General features: G+C 40.2%; 1 protein-coding gene across 9 annotated transcripts; it reads right to left on the reverse strand.

The window, feature by feature from the left end:
- Window positions 1-844: 844 nt before the first annotated feature.
- Window positions 845-19,146, reverse strand: LUC7L3 (LUC7 like 3 pre-mRNA splicing factor). Of its 9 annotated transcripts, XM_027880637.1 has the most exons (13): window positions 18,938-19,146; window positions 13,363-13,429; window positions 12,342-12,381; window positions 11,977-12,121; window positions 10,874-10,948; window positions 10,678-10,782; window positions 9,404-9,565; window positions 8,668-8,951; window positions 7,992-8,152; window positions 2,913-3,053; window positions 2,702-2,807; window positions 2,219-2,284; window positions 845-1,369 (listed from the first exon to the last, which is right to left on the reverse strand). In XM_027880637.1, exons 1-12 carry the CDS (start codon window positions 19,034-19,036, stop codon window positions 2,260-2,262), a joined length of 1,410 nt encoding a protein of 469 aa, XP_027736438.1. In that variant the 5' UTR covers window positions 19,037-19,146; the 3' UTR covers window positions 845-1,369; window positions 2,219-2,259. The 9 variants fall into 9 exon arrangements, with proteins under 9 accessions (XP_027736438.1, XP_027736442.1, XP_027736439.1 ...); XM_027880641.1 differs by lacking the exon at window positions 2,913-3,053; XM_027880638.1 differs by lacking the exon at window positions 2,219-2,284.
- Between the last annotated feature and the right edge of the window lie 243 nt (window positions 19,147-19,389).

Below are 19,389 nucleotides of genomic sequence, written 5' to 3' on the forward strand. Positions count from 1 at the left end.
GTTTCAAAAGGAAGGTGTCTGCAACTAAAACTTGTTTATAATTTTACTTGCTCCCACTTCCATTATTTTTTCCAAACCCCCCACCATACCCAGTCTCAATGCCCTGTGCCCCTGCATGTGTACCTGCTTTAGGACAATAAAAGTCAAGAATGGATCATGGCTGTCTGCAAGTGGGATCACCCCCTTATCCAAACCCCAAAACTACTCACCAGTAACCAACGTGCAGATTCTGAGTGCACTTGCACACACACAGGCCACACAAGGCACACCACAATCAGCACAAGCAACTCACAATGGTGCTCTGTCCATGTCTGACTTCGGTTACATGGACAGTCATGTCCTGAATACTAATGGGAAGGATAATGCTTTTTAAAGAATGTAAATTCAATGCCTTGCAGCCACAGCACCAACTAGCACAGGTTGCAGTTCTTCTAGTCCTGCTTGCACTCCAGCTTCACACAGAAGCATAAGGCACATCTCCTTCCCCCGTATTTGTCTGACATGCAGACTCTGCTTACCAACTGCATATGGTTGTTAATCAATATCCCAAGTGGATACTGCAATGCAAATATGGGGCGGTCTCATGGCCAGTCCCAGCACTGGCATCTTCCTGATAAGGCTTTCAAAGTTGAACTGCCCTATGAAGACTTAATATCTGCACTTTCATTAAGATTTCTATAATGTAACCAACTGCAGCATAAGCCGCACTGTTTAGCGGGCACTGAACCCAACAGCATCCAACTGCTGGAAAAGTGACCTTGAAATTAAATACTGATGGCACCAAAAAAATTCCAAACCCACAAACAGCACAGAATAACTAAGCATCCAAATTAATGGACTAAGCTTGAAGACATGAGTAGATTTATTAGGAAAGAAACTTATTTAATATTAAACGTTCAATGACAGAGACAATCAAATTTGTAACAGAAATTCAAAGATACTTTATTTCCATTTCTTGTATATCAAGAAGCTAGGAATAGCTTAGTTGTAAAAATGGGATTCATTTTAGTTCGATTCACACAAATACTAAACATTTATTCCTGTGTTTTAAAGTCCAAGAATGAAAACTTGCAATTAAACACTGAGCAAGCCATGTGTTCAGGTTATGTTGGCTTCTTATCTTAAAAAGTCTTAAAGAAAAAAAAAGTATACAGGACTTATATTCTCAGTAGCATATGTGCTATTATCAACACATCTTTCTGAACTCTGGGAGGAAACACCAGTCCTGAATTAAATTTTATAAAAAAAAAAATTCTAACTCAACTTTATATTTTTCTACGCCACTACAGCTTTCTTTCACCTCATTTTAAAGCAGATCTTCAGTTTAAGCTGTCTTCCGCTGTCTTCGCAGACTCTTCACGTAGTAGTCCTATAATGCAAAATTTTGGGAGAACAGACGATTAGACAGCATTATGAGCATTTTGTTTACCATTCCTATACATTGGCCCAATTGTTAGCTGTCATCTTAACTCTACAAAAACATCACCATTGACCATGACTGGCTTTAGAAGCAACGATGTAGCATTAATGGTTTAATTATCAACATTAAGTGTTTAAGAGTTCCTAGCATACATAATGCAACTACAGTAACAAATTATGTTGCAAGAATCTCATTTATCAGCTGAACTCTCCACTGTTAGTTCCTTACTTCAGGAATACAACTAAAGACCTTCTGTAAGAAAGCTATGTCAAGCATGGGGAAAAAACTGCAAGTTTTCCTTTAAATACAGTACTGTATTGCCTATTGTTTAGCTGCTTCATTTCCCACAAACAGTTTCCAGCATACATTCCTGCCATCAACACTGTAATCATTTGGTGGCATCTGTCTCTGCATTTACATCTGCCTTACAAGCCTGTTACAGCCATTCCACTGCTCTGTGCTATGGCTGACTGCAAATTCTCCTACACAGTAGGAAATATTAAGCACATACCTCTTAAAGACTTGAATTGCATTGAAAGTAACAAGGCGATTATTATGTAGTGTTTATTGCATTTTAAACTCTTTAAAGATATCTAATTCTGGGCAGCACTGCATCCCTACACACAGTTGAAAGAAAATTCCATTCTGTTAACATCAGATTTACAGTATTCACACAATACACAAAAAAGTCCTTTGCACTATCTTCAAAATCAAAAACACAACAGTAAGCTTAAAGATTACAGGCAACAGCATTCAAACATGGATGTGGGTAGAGAAAGGAGTACCTGGCATGAGTACCTGCTTAGTTTGACTGAATCCTTGATTTTTAATTTGGCTTTTCATGGGCCGCTCACAACACCAACGCTGTGTGAGGTATGGTAGTCAGCTGCAATAATTCATAAACCCTACACTTCCATCAATCCAATGCTACTGGCTCTCGAGTTACAGAACAAACTGCATTAGAATGCAAGGCAATAAAGCAAAAAAACTAGAAACATCCTTGACAAAGAAATACTAGCAGTTTATATGAAAACAAAGTAGTCCAACATGTGCCTCAAATATTAAGTATTAAAGCAAAAGTTTCTGCTGATGTACCAACACAATATGGACTTAAATACAAAAACAGTTCAACTTTTTTTAAAAAAACGATAACAAAATCCCTAAAAATTAAAAAAAAGATAATTAATTTTTCTATGGTGACTATATTACAAATATGTCCCAAAGAGGCACACTAATGGGGGCACGAGTCTGCTACAAAATAGCTGAGACAAAACAATGTACCTCAAAATGTTTTGCAGGACTACACTGTCATTTCCTTCAGAAGGTGCTTTAGTTTGTCTTCTTACTTGACTTAGTTCCATCTTCATCTGTGCATACTTACGCTGCACTGTTAAACAGTAACAAAAAGCCCTAATCAAAGTTTGAAATAATGCACTTACCTCTGTCTGATCTGAGGTCATATCAGATCAGTTTTAATTGGACTGAGTGTCACCTTCAGATTTAATGTCTTCACTGGTCCCATTGACCTCATTCTTAGTCTCACTCTCCTTCGAGTCTGTATTTGTGTCTTCACTCTGTTTTTCTCGACTACTGGACTTCATACTACTTTTTTTATCATCAGATCCCCTCTTTTCTGCCATGAAAGAAGACATTGACCATGGATTTCAAAGTAAAAACAAACATTGCACATGTGAGATACATATTGCATACAATACTGGACAATTACTTTTATAGCAATAACAGTAGTACTCATAAAGTTACAGAAAAAGGCTTCAGACTACCATGCTGGAATGGAGAGGGGACAAAATTAAGGTAAAAGGGGACAGTGGAGGGTGGGGGAAAGAGGAGAAAGGTCAGACCTCCTAACAGAGGCAGCTACTCAGCTCTCTGTCAGAATATACAAATAGGGGGTTAAAGAGGTTAGGCAAATGTGTAATTATGGTGCATGGCTTCCTTACTTATTTGGGACTCTTTTGGTCCCCAAGTTTTAATTTCTGATGTGTATGGCCTTCTTTGATGTACAATTCTCATTAAATATGGTTCTTGAAAGAGAATCAGAAAAGAGTGGTGGGACAATGCATTGGTGCGTTATCAAATAAATCAATACTTGCCAATTAAAAAAGAAGCAATCCCGAACTATCAAATACTTGGGGAAACAAACAATATTTAGCACTGCCAGCTTTGAAGTTGGGGATCACAGTGACAATCAAAATTAACTTTGAAGCTGCCATGTTTGTCAGCATTATTAATTCTCCACTTTATAAAAACATCAGTCATTTATAAACCACTCATTAAAAAGGCTGGGGGAGGCAATTTGGAAGATACATAAAAGCCATTTTTTTCCAAAGGCAAAGAAACAGCAAGATGGGAAGGACCCCACAATTTCATCATGAATTGGAAAGCCGATTGAAGCATTTGCTACACTGCTGAAAAAAACATCTTTTCCTCACTAATCTTCAAAGAAGGAAGGAAGCCAGAAGTAAAAATATTTCCATGGGAAGAAAAACATTCAGTATTAGAGCTGTGTGCCTCATCTGTAAATTCAGTATTTGCAAATTTAATAAAAATATCAATTCTTTCTGTATTATTTCAAACCATAATATTCAACTCTTGATCAGTAAAGACACTTTGGAAAGAAAAAAAAAAATATCCAAAAAACCAACCTCTCAGATGTCATCATACAGAACAACATTCATGCTCTTTTTTCTGATTATTCCCTGCTATCCGGGCAATTAAAATAAATAATATAGATACAGAAATCCCCAACACAGGAGCCCACAGATCGAACACTCTGAAAAAGCTATTTTAAATAACGTTATCACCTAGACTGGCATAACACACTTTTTATATTCCAGAAAACAAAGCAAGAAATTAAGCTTTTAAAAGAGCAGCAACATCCCACCTTTTTTTTGTTTTAAACCAGACCACCAAAGGAAGGGGTAAGGCCCCCACACAGAAATGAGGGCAACTGCCTAATAAATGACCACCAGTACTGAGGGTTCACCTGCAGCAGCACATCCAGGGCAGGGTGCTTGGAGAAAGCACACGGCAACGTCACACGGCTCACTGGAGGACTAAGTCATTTTGGATCTGTCTGCCCTCGGGTTTGCAACTCCGCAGGTAGATTGCACTCTAACTAACCTTGTTACAAAGTCTTCGTTTTGTGTCTTATAGGTATCTCCGGAGCACACGTAGATCCACTGAGGAATAGTAGTCTTGTTTCCCCGCAGAGGACTAGTAGTCAGTCCAATAATCTTATCTTCTGTCCTATGTAGATATGGTAGATCTTAATAGCCCTATGGATGTGCAGTGTGCAGGGTTTTGTTCTGTCTTGTTTGTTTTCTTGAGTTTGGTCAGGAAGGATAATTTGGTTTAAGGTTAAAAAAACCTACTATTAAACTGTGGTATGAGAGGTGAAACTCTTCTAAAAAATTTTAGTAATAAAATAGGTTTACCAGAGCAAACCTCCAGTTCGCCAAGCAGAACTAAAAAAGGGTATTCAACAAATAGTTCAATAACTGAACTTTTCAACTTCTGGAATATCTGCAAGAAATTAAGTTCCTCCACTGTATTTTTTTAATCAGTAAGAGTTCTCTCTTTAAAAGCATATACAGTTAGTTTTCTGTTGAAACTGTATGTATTATTTCAGCTGTGATCTATTAGGTATAATCACATAATATTGACTTTGCTTCCTGATTCAACACATGCACATTTTTCTGATGGAGTTCATGTGGGCAACTGATATGTATTTTGTGAGAATTCTTACCACGACAAAGTGAATGGTTCTACTGTTCAGAGAATGCAAAAATCAGTCAAACATAATATCCAGTATCACTGAGGGTTTGGGTGTTCTGGCAGTGTTTGCTGAGGTTTAATCACTAATACAAAAACACAATCACAATTATTCTTATAAAGTATCAGAATCCAGATTAAGGAAGGTAAAGAGCCAAGCTAAAGTGGTCTGGAGGCCCATTCCAGTATTAATCCTTCATAAAATAAAGGTACTTGGAGAACAGTTTTCCTTTTCTTATTAAAAACCCCTATTTATTCCATCTACTCTTGTTAGTTTACTTGAACAATAGCTGTGTTTTGCTGGTTTACATTAAGCTAATGCTCAGCTGGTGGTTATGGCTGGTGGCTCCCTCCTTTAGCAAATGTATCCCTGTCCCTGGAAGCTGAGTTACGAATTAAGTGCCTCCCTTTTAGCATGGATTTTTTTTCTTACAACCTTGGTTGCTGTCTTCTACAGTATTTTAGTGAACAAGAACCCAGGACTTCTGAATTTTTAAAGTGTGGCACTAATTTAACATGTAATGGTAGGCAAGCCTTGGGCAACTGTGCCTTGTTTTTTTGGTGTTAAGAGTTCTGTTTATAAAGCAGCCTGAGATTTCCAGATGAAGGCACTACATGAGCAGTTACAGCCAGGCCTTTGCTGCTTACTTTTGTAACTACAGATTAGTGGTGGCTATAAAGACAACCAGGTTCTGAAGCCAATATTCCCAATGGAGCATCAAATGTAGCAAGTGAAATCTTAACTTCTATATTACTACTTTTTGTGCAAAGAGTAGAGCAGGAAGCCACATGCTTCAAATATATGAATCTCTAAAGCTCTCCACTTAACTACCTATCTACAGTGCCACATTGCAAACATGAGGATGTAATGCTTACAGAAATTCAATGTTTGCTTAGTAACTACTACTGCCTTGTTTTTTTCCTCCCCCACACCTTTTTTGTATTTTTTTTTTTCTGTTTAAGGTTTTTCCAGCAAAAGGAAAACCACAAACTTCTTCAGCATTACAATCCTGCTCTAAGGCCTATTTGTGTTTCTACAAAAGTTAGGACTGCGTAGTCAAACAAAATAATTGATTTTCCCAGGTGGAATTTTCATCACAGCTCATAGCATCACCTCACTGTTCTCATTTCTGGAGGAAGAAAGTAGCAAGCAGCAAATAAAACAGCCAGCAAAGAAATCAGTCAAGTTAAAACTGAAAATACTGAGATGCTGAAGAAAAGTTCACTAGCTCCTCTGTTTATGGGGAGATAAAGGAAAGAACTGAAAAGCTCAAAACCAGAGCAAATTTGAATAAATAAGAAAACAGTTATTTATATGCACAGATACACACATTCAGAAGAACAGGACATTCTTGACCAAGTACCAGAAATCTGTTCATAAGGCAGGCAAAAAAGGGCACAGTATCAGGTAGGAATAGAGTAACAGATAAAGACTACAACACTGAGTCTGAGTTTAAAGCCTGCAATCAGTTCCACTGCCAACGAGCAAGCAGCTAAATCCACTTGCCTATAAGGCAAAGGAAAGTGAGAGAAGAATCAATACTGAAGATGCCCCATAGTATAAACCAGAAAAATTACAACAGTCCAAGGAAGTCAGGCAAGAAAAACACATGAAGCATTACCAACATATTGGCAACTAACCCGCTGGATAAATATGGAGAAGTAAGGGTCGGGCAGACAGGCCTATGGAATCCAGAAACATGCACAGAGCACCTTTCATTCCAGACAACCTCAAAAGTACCTTAGAAACATAAAAGAATAGTTTCATCCATTACTGATGATCAGCCCATGGAGTGGGGTGGCTGTTTCAGACTGGCATTAGTCAGCTCCCCAGAGCCTGTGGTTTAAGCCAGAAGTACTACGTTCCTCCAGAAGTTTCAAAAGGCTTTTAAAGGGGGAAATTTAGCAATAACAGTTAATTAGTATCTTCTCACAAAACGGGAATCTGTAGTGTTCTCTCTGTAGCTCCTTTTAATTCTACTTAAAGTTTCTGAGCACCAGCCTCTGGTGAAGCAGTGAGTCACCATCAGTGCTGTGGTACATGGCATGTACAGCTATAAAAGCGTTCCAAGGACTAACACAGCTTTCTGCTGAGACTCACCTGAATACTGACAAAGCAAAACTCACTTCATTTAAACAACAAACAAAAACCCAGAACAAAAAACAAGGGAGGAGGGTTGGGGAAAGAGCAGGAGACTGGGGAGAAGGCATGAATTGTCATTTACAACATTACAGAAATTCTGCAAGATTTATCCTGGACTGCATTTATAAATTGAAAAAAAAACCAAACAAAAAACCAACCTTAAAAGTACTGTTAAAGGATAAGAAAGGAAATATGACAGTGTTAAGAAGTAATAGATGGTACAGGTGAAAAGCCAGGTACCAATCTCCCACAAAACAAGTACCTGCAAAGGCTAATATCAGAAAAATCTGCTAGCAGTAGGAATATAAGACACTCACTCTTAGAAAATGATGATTACAGGTTTATGCTTTCCTAAAGGCAAACAGGTCTTAAAATATATAAAAATCCTTGCACACTTCATTTGCAGACAAAGTGCAACAGGTAAGAGATGAGTGTACATATGCACACACGTGCAGTAACAGTAACTGAAAAAAAACGCTCCAAATTGGTTAAAAGCAACATACACAGCTTATAAAACCAGATCTGATTTGATGCTAAGAGCTTTCAGTCACTCACTGAAAGACTAAGAGCTTTTGAGACCCTAAGGGAAGATTAGTGTTAGAACTTGATATGAACTCAGTCTTTACACAAACATACCTTTTTCTTTTGACTTCCTGTCTTGTTCTCTCTCTCTGCTTTTGCTTCTGTGCTTGTAGGATTTCCGATCCCGGCTTTTTGACCGTCTCCTGTCCCTGCTGCGAGACCTGTGTTTCCTTTCTGACCTGTCGTGACTTCTGCTCCTTCTTCGGTCACGACTCCTGAACATTCAGAGAAGATTTCAAAAATGTCAATCTCAGCTGCTGTTTCCTAACTCAGTATATAAAGCAGTGAAACTAGCATTTTCTAATATATTATTTGCAGAAAACAAATCTTAACAGCTTGTATATAAATAATTCTCAGTACATTACACTTGGCTTCATATTGCCCTCTTCATTTACTCCAATATTTAACTACACACCTTAAAATTATCTACCACCAAGAAATAAAGGCCAACTTCAGTAAGAAACGAGACCCTGTTCTTTGGGAGCATTTTTATGAGCTCCCTCATAAAACCACTTCCACCATAAAAGTGTCATCTACTTCCAAAAATGGAGAGAAGACAGTGAACATGCAGCAAGAACTTGCTTATCCTTAGAACCAGTGAAGTGTGTCCTGGCTTAAGAGATAAGAAAGTGAAGTTAACAAACCAGTGATGTGACCCAGGCCGACAGATCAAGATTTTTATCTTTTGGAAAGTTACATGAACATACATGAGACACACACACACACGTACCTGCTTCGCCTCCTCTCCCTGCTTCTTGACCTTTTGTGGTCTCGTGAGCGGCTGCACCTTCTGTCAGATGTTCTGCTCGAGTGTCTGCTCCGGGAGCGACTCCTTTTACGTCTCTCTCTATCACGAGCCCTCTCTTTTTCCTTTTCTTCCTCTTCACGCCGTCTCTTCCTTTCCCGCTCTTCTCTTTCCCGTTCTCTCTCTTTCTCTCTCTCCTCTCGTTCTAGTTTCTCTTTTTTCAACCTTTCATCACGGTCAGGTTCTTCTGTTCTTTTTCGTAACTTTTCCTTAAAAAACAAGTTCACAGGAAGAAATGAAGATTAGTCATGCTAAATCATTGAATATACTTAGCTTATAGATTCTGAGGATGTAGAAGCTTAAGCTTTTAAAATATTTCAGTGTTATTTTCTAAACAAAGGACAGCACTTCCTAAAAATCCCTGAAATGAAAATCCTTTGCCTTGCAGAACTTATTTTGCTTGTTATTCCCTCAAGAACAAAGGCCACATTACAGTTTTTTATCAAAACCATAAAAATTCCCCCCTGAATTTACATCTTTGCTTGTACCTGGTGTAATCACATACAACAAAGCATGTCAAGTCAAGCACAGTCCTAATGTGCAGGATTCCATTCCTTGGAGTGTTTCACCCTCTTGAGGAAGTCCACTGGACAGCCTTTTATGTACCAAAGGAAGCCTCCAAGCAATTTTAGCATGTTCAATAACTGGAGGAAATACTTACTTTTAAATCTTCTACAGTAGCTTTTATTTTGGCATAACCCATGTGCTGCTTTCCCATCAAGTGGTCATCTACCCTGGACTGTGCATCTCCTACAATTAAAAAGGCTCCACAAACTTCACAAACTTCCATTTGTTTTTCTTGGGCTGCAAAGCTCTCAATTGTCTGCAGAAAGAAAAACACTTGATAAGGCAAAAGAAAAAAAAGTTTTAGCCAGAAGCCAGTGAAGAGTTTTAGAACTTTATTGTTACTGCTGTCAAAGCCTAGGCACTAATGAAAGCTGAAAATTGTATCTGCCTGCTTTGTCTTCAGGGCACTGCACCTATCAGGGTGAACAGGGCAAAAACAGGATACCTACACCCATTCCATGTGAGCCACAAGGAAGGAGTCCATTAGAAACCAGAGAATTATTTCCCGCTGCATTAATATGTACACAGTAATATTTGCAGCTTCCTTGCAATCTCAGAAAAACAAAATCCTAAGTTTCTCTTTTACAGCTTTCCTTTTCAGTTTTAAGATGATTTCTTTTGCATCAACTGAGATGTCAGGAGCTGCACAATAACCATGGAATATGTCTCAAGGAATCAAAAGGCTAGAATATCCCATGAAGAAATAAAAAAAGGAATGCTGAGCTTCTCTTTAAAAAGATGACCATCAAATTGATGGTCAAATAGACATGAGAAACACACTGAAATGTCAACATAAACCCAAATGTGATCACTGCTGTACAATGGTCATGAATCACACACTAGGGATATAAACACACTGCCTGCAACGTTTAAGAACTTTTGAAAAATAAGACTCTCAATTTGAGCATTTCATTAAACACCAAAATATAATGTTTAAACTTAAGGTCCTTTTTACTGACAGGAATTTGCTACTTAACACATTACGTCTGTGGCTCTCACAGTCCAACAGATGCCTCTCTGTAGTCACAGCCCTGTTACAAGGGCTTTCTGTAACAGTCACACTGGTAATTCAGTAAAATTATATTGCAAAGGCTACAGGACAAAGTTTAACTGAGACCAGGACTAGAGTAAGGTGCAAGCTCACCTCCAGGACTGCTGGGTGAATAATTTCACAATTTGTGTGCAGGACACCCACTGTCAAGGTGGAATGCAAAATAACACATTGGACTACCATGTTTAAATGCCCTGTTATTATCTAATCAATTCTGCACAGACCTTGCATGCCTTCAGTGGAAGGACAAGGTTATTCAGAATGTACTGCTGCACCAAATTTTGAAATGTCTGACAGAAAACAAACACATTACTTACTGAAGTCGTAGATCTCAGCAATTCTCTCTCTTCCTTTAACTGTTCAACAAGTTTCATCATTCCTTGTGCCTCTTCCACCTTTCCTTCTGAACCCAGTTCTTCAATCTAAAGGACAATAAAAAAATTCAAGTGTAAAACTTCTGATCAAGTAACAAAAGCAAGAGATCTCTCTTAAGGGGGGTAAAAAAATCCTCACCTGTTGTAGAAGTACATCGATTTTGTCAGTTAACACCTGAATCTTCTCCTCGTTTTTACCGGTAGGTCCCGCTCCCTGCAAACAGTACAAGTGTGAGTTGGGGTTTTTTTATTTGCTTGTTGGTTTTTCCTTTTTTTTGCCAAAACAGTTCTAAAACACAAAAGTATGTCCTCTCATATTTCAGAGACAATTCAGGAATAACGTCCTCCTGCCTCTTCTCCCACAAGGAGCTACTAATAATAGTCTATTCTAACATAAAACATTGCTTGACACAGCTTACTCCACCCTTGTTGAGTCTAGTCACACTAATTCCTCCTAAATCAACAAAAATGTTCAAGGTCCTGGCCCATAAAAGGTAAGATATCCAAATTCAAAGTCCTAAATTTAAACTCTGAAACTGCCATGCAGCTGTTACATATCTTTGCAGGCATTCAAGTATGACTTAGAAGTTCAGTGGGCTTTGAAATTCAACTTCTGAGCACAAATTCAAAAAGAATCTCAGTTCCAAGATGTATTTGTTAGCAGTGTCCTCTCTGCAGGCTGTTAAATTAGACTTGCTGTCTCCCTCCCAGCTTTGCTCTGCTCCACAGCCAGTCTCTCTCTTGACTGGATACTGTCCACAGCTCCTTCTGAGGCAACTGCACTTTGCACAGAACAATTAGGTGGGGCAGCAAAAAGGAGCAAGGCTGTCCTGGCAGTCACAAAACTCACAGAGCATGGAGACTCAGAGCCACTGCTCCAAACCCATCATGGGAAAAGATGCAGCTTACTAATGCAGGGGGGGAGAAATATTCAGCTAAGGGAGAGAGGGTGAACTGGGGTGGTCAGGGCAAAGACAATATTTGACAGGATTAATATTCCCAACAGAGAAGAGATACTGATTCTAAATAAACAGATGGGGGAAAAAGAGAGGGGCTCTGGCTGATTGTAGAGCCACTTGGCTCATCCATTAGGGCTTGATGCAATCTGCTGGCTAACAGATGAAGAGACTCATCTAAAAGGAATCTTCTAGAACAGTATGTTTCACCTGGAAAGGTAAGGTAAAGGGACCACAAAGATGCTATCTGCAGGAACAGCTGCCTCAATGGTTCTGCCAGACTCACCCCAGATGACTGTTGGTTCTGTGACAGTGCCAAGCGGGCATGGCCCCTCCGGATCCTGCGCTCCACCTCCGCCAGCAAACTCTGCAAATAGCGCAGGAAGTCCCTTTCATAGCCCACCTTCATAAACCGAGAGCTCTTCTCATACCTGTAAAACATTTTACAAACAGAAGTTCACATCGATCCACCACAGATGAAAAATAAGTAACAAAACACACAGTATTATAAATTCTCAGTAAGAGAGTATTATACATTTATATAAATGTTTACATAAATCAAAAAGCAATTACTTTGTCGTGTTTGGGTTGCTTTTAACAAATTTCAAACAAAAATACTATTTGCTTTAACATATCAACCAACACACTTACTGTTTACGTAGATTTTCATCATGAATTTTTTCACAAGGACCTAAAAAGACAACACAAAAAGTTTAAGTTTGCATTCTTGAGTGGTGTATTCACATTCCATCAGCATTTGTTTGTGCACCATGAGAGAACAGAGCTACAAACACTCCCCAGGGACTTTTATGCTACTGCCTTTCTGCTTCCTTTGCCTGGAGCTTGAAAGACACATTAAGAAAAAAAATGTCAGTATGGTTTAGTAATTATAAAACCAAAACAGACTCTGAGTGACATATAAAGTCTTCACGTAAAACAGAATCTCCAGATCAAGTTTTACATCAGTAAATCTCAAAAAACAATGTAATATCTTAAACACTTAGGGCCTTAAAAAACAATTAAAGAAAAATTACATATGGAGGGTAATTTCATCAGGCACTTTCTAATTTCCAGTGTTCTCTGCAACAAGCTGGCTACTTAAAACACTGATCTTCAGAGTAAAATCAGGAGGTATGTGCCCTGAGTTCATGAAGGGAGTCATGTCAAAACTTCCAACCTTCCCCAGATTCTCAAACTCTTCAATGAACTTAGAAATTAACTCTAAGACAAGAAATCTTACTTACCATCTCCAAACTACCATTGCTTGAAAGCCATCAGTAATTTAGAGCTGGTTTTCAGAAATAACTACTACAGTAGATGAGTCTCAAGAAGCTCAATAACAAATTCACACAAAAACAGTTAAAACCCTGCTCAGGCAGAGTAAATCAAACTAGAAGCCAATACTTCAGCAGGAGAAAACCACCCCAACCCAGTAATTCAGCTTACAGTGTACCATAAGAATTTTTATAAAGTTTTTTCCACTTAGACAAAGTAGGAACTGGAATAAATATTGTTCTTAGCATATTATATCACTGGCAACACTTTAAGAATAAAAAAGCCTGTTTTCAAAGTGTCTTGACAGAGCAATTAACAATTAAAATGTAGTTTGCAAACAAAAGCTCAACTGTAATTACATGTAAGTGAATAAAAATGTCAAGACTTATAAACTTACCTAAATCAGAACGGGTATTTGTAAATAATTCAGCTGGGCAAAAGCCACAAAGGTAGTATTTGCAAACCTGACAGAAGAGAAGAAAGAAATAGGCATTATTTTTTGTCTCTTGAATTGGCAATTTTAGGTAAATACTACTTCTAAAATACTGTGTAAATCTTTCCTTTGTATACCACAAAATTTCTGAAAATTTTACACACCCTCTGGATTTCTTGGCAGCAGTAAGTGCTACAAGGTGCACCTTGATGACAAAACACCAAAAATCTTACTTTCCCTTGCAATAACAGTATTTCTTAATTTTACCATTAAATATTTAAGATTACACGAAAGTGTCACCAATTTATAAATATAATTACTTGATATTTCCAGAGGAATTAAATCAGATTGGACTATTTGATAAGCTACAATGAAATTCTTTAAGTGTGCAAAGCTACAAGAAGTGACAATGCCTGCCATGGAAGCGTGGAACAAGTTCCTCTGCTGGCTGGGGAACACCTTTGTGTTCAGGCTTCACTTCCTCAGAGCTCCTGGCTTGGAGAACAGGAGCCACCAGCACCCAAACACCAGGTACTGCCTCAAGGATTCTGAGGGCAATTAAAACACTTAAGAACATGTACGCTAACTATCCAGAAGCTTTCCCACTCCAATGCTTTAAAATATCCCTACTTTAGGAATGAGAGGCAAGGAGACATCATACACCAGGGACAAAGATTTGCAATCTATTATTTCCCAAGATAAAATCTGAAGTATTTTAACAAATGGAGGTGAGGAGAGAGACCCCACACCTACCCCACACCACCACCTCGCTGAAATGCCTGTGACACCAGTTGTCCAAATTAGATCAGTCTGATTTATTTTTCCATGCTAACTCCCAGATTGCAGATCAGGCTGTGGAAGTTAAAACTCTACTGATTGCTTCACAGATTATACAGAAAAACAATTAGGCTTTCTACTAACAAGCCATGGAAACAAAACACAAACACACACATCTCTAATTTATATAATGTGAATACTTCTCCCACAATCCAGGTTAGGACACTGGCACCTATGTGAAGTATTTTATCAAGAACAGCTAAGAAATCACATAAAATCAAATTTTTTTTTTTTTTCTTTTTCTTCTCAGAAGCAAGGAGAAAGATACTGGACAAAATCTGATTTCTGAATCTGGTCTCTTCTCTGAAAGCTGCAATATCCCTTGTTCTAATATCAAGATGTTTCAAGGAAACAGCTTCTGGTATGAACTCCTGTACTTGTCAACAGACACTTAATTTCTCTCTACATTAGCTTCTTCTGCCATTTTCTCATCCTCACATCCAAATTTTAGGATCAGTGAAAAGGCACTTGGTAAAAAATTTCATGGATGGATTAGACAATTCCCTAAGACACAGAGAGCACAGTCTGACCGTATTATGCTGCTAATAAGTCGCAGAGTATCTCTTATCAACTGAAAAACTACACAAACCACCCTGTAACACTTTTGAAACAAGTAGCAACAAAAGGAGTAAAGGAAAAGTTATTAGATGTAGAAGTAAGATGAGAAAAACAACACAAAACCACTCCCACCTAAAACCAGAAATAATTAAAATTGCTTTACAAAGCAGCACTCCTAGGAAAAGCCTCCCCTTATGAAGAGATGGCAACAGTGAAAATTTGTAGTAACCAATACTAAAATACGCAGCTTTAGCAGTCACATACTATTTCAATTATTTATATTAGAAACCCAAACAAACACAAAAAAACCAAACCCAAAATGATGACAAAATCTGTCCACATTGAAAAGCTGCCATAATTTTCTCCTACCAGCTCTGGCCACTGCTACTCAAGCACTAGGATGGGACCCAATGAATTACATGACATTCTCTCCTAGGAAGCACCTGCAGAGAAATACTCCCCAGTAGTTCAGACCACTGTGTCTGCAGCAATTTTCTCCCCCTCTCATACCTATTTCATTAACTTATCCAACAGAAAACCACAACTTGCTAGAATCCTGCAGAATCTTGCTTCCAGCTCAGCTTCACCACGTGGAGCATCTGCCTTCCCAATTGAACACACCCTCAACTGCACTCACAGTGAGTCCTAAATAATCAATGGTGAGCGAGAACAGAAAGGGACAAGGAATGGCTGAAGCATCACAGAGCCATTAAAGGCCTGAAACAGAGGTGACTGATGAGCTTCAATTGACATCACTCGTCCACAGCTTATCAGGCCTCTGCACTTAGCACAAGTAATATGGAAACACATGCCATATATGCAGGAACAGAGCAACAGGCAGTTCAGTGTGGATAATTCCCTAGGCAGGTAACAAGCATTTATTCCTTTTTGCTGAATTATTCTGAGGACTCCACTACCAAGAAGGTTTAACAGAAATGTTACTGTCAAAGTGCTGCAGCAGGATCAGCCACAGCCTGCGTCTCAAAGCCCCTGGGATCTCACATTTCAGTAAGACACTAGAACGAACATAGGCACTTGGAACTTTCCACTTCTTCATCTCAAATTCACTAATCCTTGAAATCTCCTGGAGATGGGAAAGCAGCATCCTTTACCTCGATGTCCACTAAGTTAACAACAAGAACTGCAAGCTCTTCTGGAGTTTGCAAAGCAGTTCAAAGCCTTCCCATATAAAGAAGCTACTGACAGCTCTCTATGGTTAATGCTCTACATTAACATGTTTCTCTTCTGCAAGAAATCTATTTACTGACAGAGAAGTATCTCTCTAACAACGATAAACAATTATGTAAGCAAATTCCTTTAGGCAGACAATTCTTAGTAAAAAAACTGAGAATAATATCCAGCAGGTTATGGTTTACACATCAAAACCTAGTAAATTCCTTCACACATATTAGTTCTTTGAAACTATTAAAGCTCCCATGCATCAGACATTTTATGAGCAATGCCCGCCCACCCAAACCTAAACAAACACAAGCCCTTCTTCCAAATGCACTCTTACAGATAACATTCCATTACTAATATTCTTCCAAAACAAATAACATTTAAGTCCTCTCCCTCCATCCCCTGAAGGATTAAGTCCTTAAATTCTACCTAGATGCATTTAGGTCACTGGCATTATAAGAAGAAAAGTGTAACACATCATAAGTACCTAAAACCATCACACCATATTCTGAAAACAGAACCTTCATTTTGAGAAACTGCATTATCAGAGATAACGGCTTACAGTTATTTCTCATGCTCTTCACCCCTCCCTGCCTTCTGAAAACACGAATTTGCCTTGAAGGAAGCACCACAATTTCAAAGCCTTACACACAGCACAAGGCAGTCCATGCTGGGCTCTCCTGTGCTACAGAACAGCCTCAGAACTCTTACGCAATCACTGTTTCTGTATGAGCTGCTTTGTGCAGGTAGCACATTAGAGCAGCAATGCGTGAATCAATAGAGTTCCTGTTCCAGAAATACACTTAGAAGTAAGCAGAAAAACTGAAATATATGATACAATTATCTCCCTCATACAAAACAAAGTCTTTACGCCAAAACTAGGATTGATCACCTAAGGACATGATGCAATACTGAAATATAGAGCAAGTGGGATTCCAATTTTTAAAGATTAAAGTTTTTAATCATGTCAAAGTTTTAAAGTAAGAACTTCAGTTCTACAAAACGTTTTACAACATATGATCAACATGTTTCACTGGCTCTGCAAATAAATGCCCAGCTATGACACACTCTGCTCACACACCTTCCTCTTCCACTCCCATCTTGTATTTCACTGCATCTTCCAGTTTCTCAGAGCCACCTAGATGCAATTTCCAAATGATAAACAAAATACAGATCAGCTCCTTCTGATAATCTTCTATGCCTAAAACTGATGAAATGTGACACAAAACCCTAAACTTTGAGAGGAATACAACATGCTGACATTGAAAAGGCTGCATGTTTATGTCTAATCTCAGAAAAAATGACATTAGCACATGTATTTCATCTGAAAAGCAGAAGAGCAGTCAGGCAGAGGAATGAACGTTACTATCTGAACCTTATTTGCATTTCCTGTGTTTTAAAACATGTCACCATCCTTAGGCGATGCAGAAAGTTGAACACATGTTTTAAGAGCAGTAATACTGGGGTTTTATGAATTTGTCAGATGACTACAGGAACCCAGGAAAACATTCAGAGAAGTTGTGTTTAATCACGATCCTATAAACTTATAAAGAAAAGCAAAAGGTGAGCAAAGAGCAGCAGTTCCTGCAAAACTGAAGGCTCAATCCTAAGGCCATAACTTTCCTGCTGGACTCAGACACAGGACAGATCTTATTGTCTGAACTGTCAAAGGGCTGGGAAGGAGAGACAAGGCCCATTTCTGAAACAACAGAACTGAGCAAGAGCTTAGAGACAGAGTCCTGTGCTTACAAACTCTTCAGCCTAAAACTGCATGTGAAAAACCCCCTGAAAATATTCTGTGATTTGTTCATTTGAAGATGAAGAAAATTATCCAAACTTGTTAAAAGAGAATGGGGGTGGGGGAAGGGGGGAAGGAATAAAACCAACAAGAGAAAAAAAGTCTTTCTCACGTTAAGGAATAAATCAAACCAAACCCCTTATTTGTCCTACCTGGACCAACACGGCTCAAGCCATTCACTTCATACTTCATATAAGTCCTTCTTATTTTGAGCTCGCAATCAAAAGAAAATGTAACTGAACTCTTAACTGAATAATGATATTTGCTTAGTAAGTCCAGAAAAACATAAAGAAGGTCATGAAAACTTCCTGAACTCACAATTTCCTCCTGACTCCCACTGCTTACCTATAGAGCAGCATTTTTCAAGGGAGGGACTTGCAAAATCTACATCAGGACAGATACTGGTCCTTATCTCGTGCATTGCAAGGCAAATTCAAACGTGTACTATCCATCCTAATAATGACATATCTCTTGTCATTATTTCTTAGCCAAAGCTTCAGTTGGACAAGTCTTACGGCTTTTCTAGAGCTACAACCTGCAGACGTTAAAGCCGGTACTCCCAGACCCTCCTGCTTCCTCCCCCAAAACCACCGTCAGGAAGAGATCCAGAGACATTTGTCTTCCAAACTACGAACATCTGTCTTATTCCCCTTCGCACAAGCCAGCAGCTTCTAGTCAGAAGCGCAGAATTCCTTTAACCTCGCCCCCTCTCCCTTCCTTGTGTTTGTGTTTCCCTAAGGGAGAGCTCCGCCACGACCGGCCCTCTCGGACCCCCCGTTCCCGTTAACCGCGGCCCCGGCCGCCGACACCCAAACAACGGGGCTGTCCCTCCAGCAGCACAACAACAGCCTGGCTGTGGCGGTATCTTATTCTTCCCCTCCTGCTGCTCCCGGTGAGGGCCCGGCGCGGTTCCCGCGCACGGAGGGCCCGGCCCGCCCCCGGCCGCCATGCGGGGCCCAGCGTGGAGGGCCCGGCCCGCACCCCGCCAAACCACGGGGAACCCCTCGCGCTGCCCGGCACCTCACCCCTATCCCCCTTTCCCCTTCTCTCGCGGCTACCCCCGGGCCGGGAGAACCCTTCCATGTCGCTCCGACAAACCCCCCGGCCCTGCGCGATGCGGGAGTGGAGCGAGAAGAGGGAAGGGAGAGGCGGCCCCGCTGCACTCACGCTCTCGTGGTCCCACCGCACGTTGCTGCGCTTCTCATCCGGGGCCAGGTTCCTGTCCCGGCCCATGAGCTCGTCGAGGAGCTGGGCGGCCGATATCATCGTGTCGTCCTGGCCGAATCCCCCCTCGCCACACACCAGCTCGGCCGCCTCACCCCGACCGCCCGCGCCGCGCCTGACAGAGACAAAATGGCGGCGGCGCTCGCCCTGCCCACAATGCACCGCGCGGGCCGGGCCCTCACGGCCGGGGCTCGTGGCCCGGCCCCGGGAGCCGCGGGGCGAGTGGAGGGGCCTGAGGGGGCGAACCCCCTGGAAACGGCGAAACGGAGAACAGCAACACCTGTGTGTGTGGCTCGGTGTGGGGAACGGGGGGAGCCACACAGGGCCCAGCCCTGGGTGGTGTCATGGCAGTGTGTCCAGCCCTGCGCCGTGTCATGGCAGACAGTGTCCTGCCC

The sequence above is a fragment of the Empidonax traillii genome, unplaced genomic scaffold (genome assembly GCF_003031625.1).
Source record: "Empidonax traillii isolate 1590-97213 ecotype Southwest subspecies unplaced genomic scaffold, ASM303162v1 scaffold73:size1297144, whole genome shotgun sequence".
Lineage (NCBI taxonomy): Eukaryota > Metazoa > Chordata > Aves > Passeriformes > Tyrannidae > Empidonax > Empidonax traillii.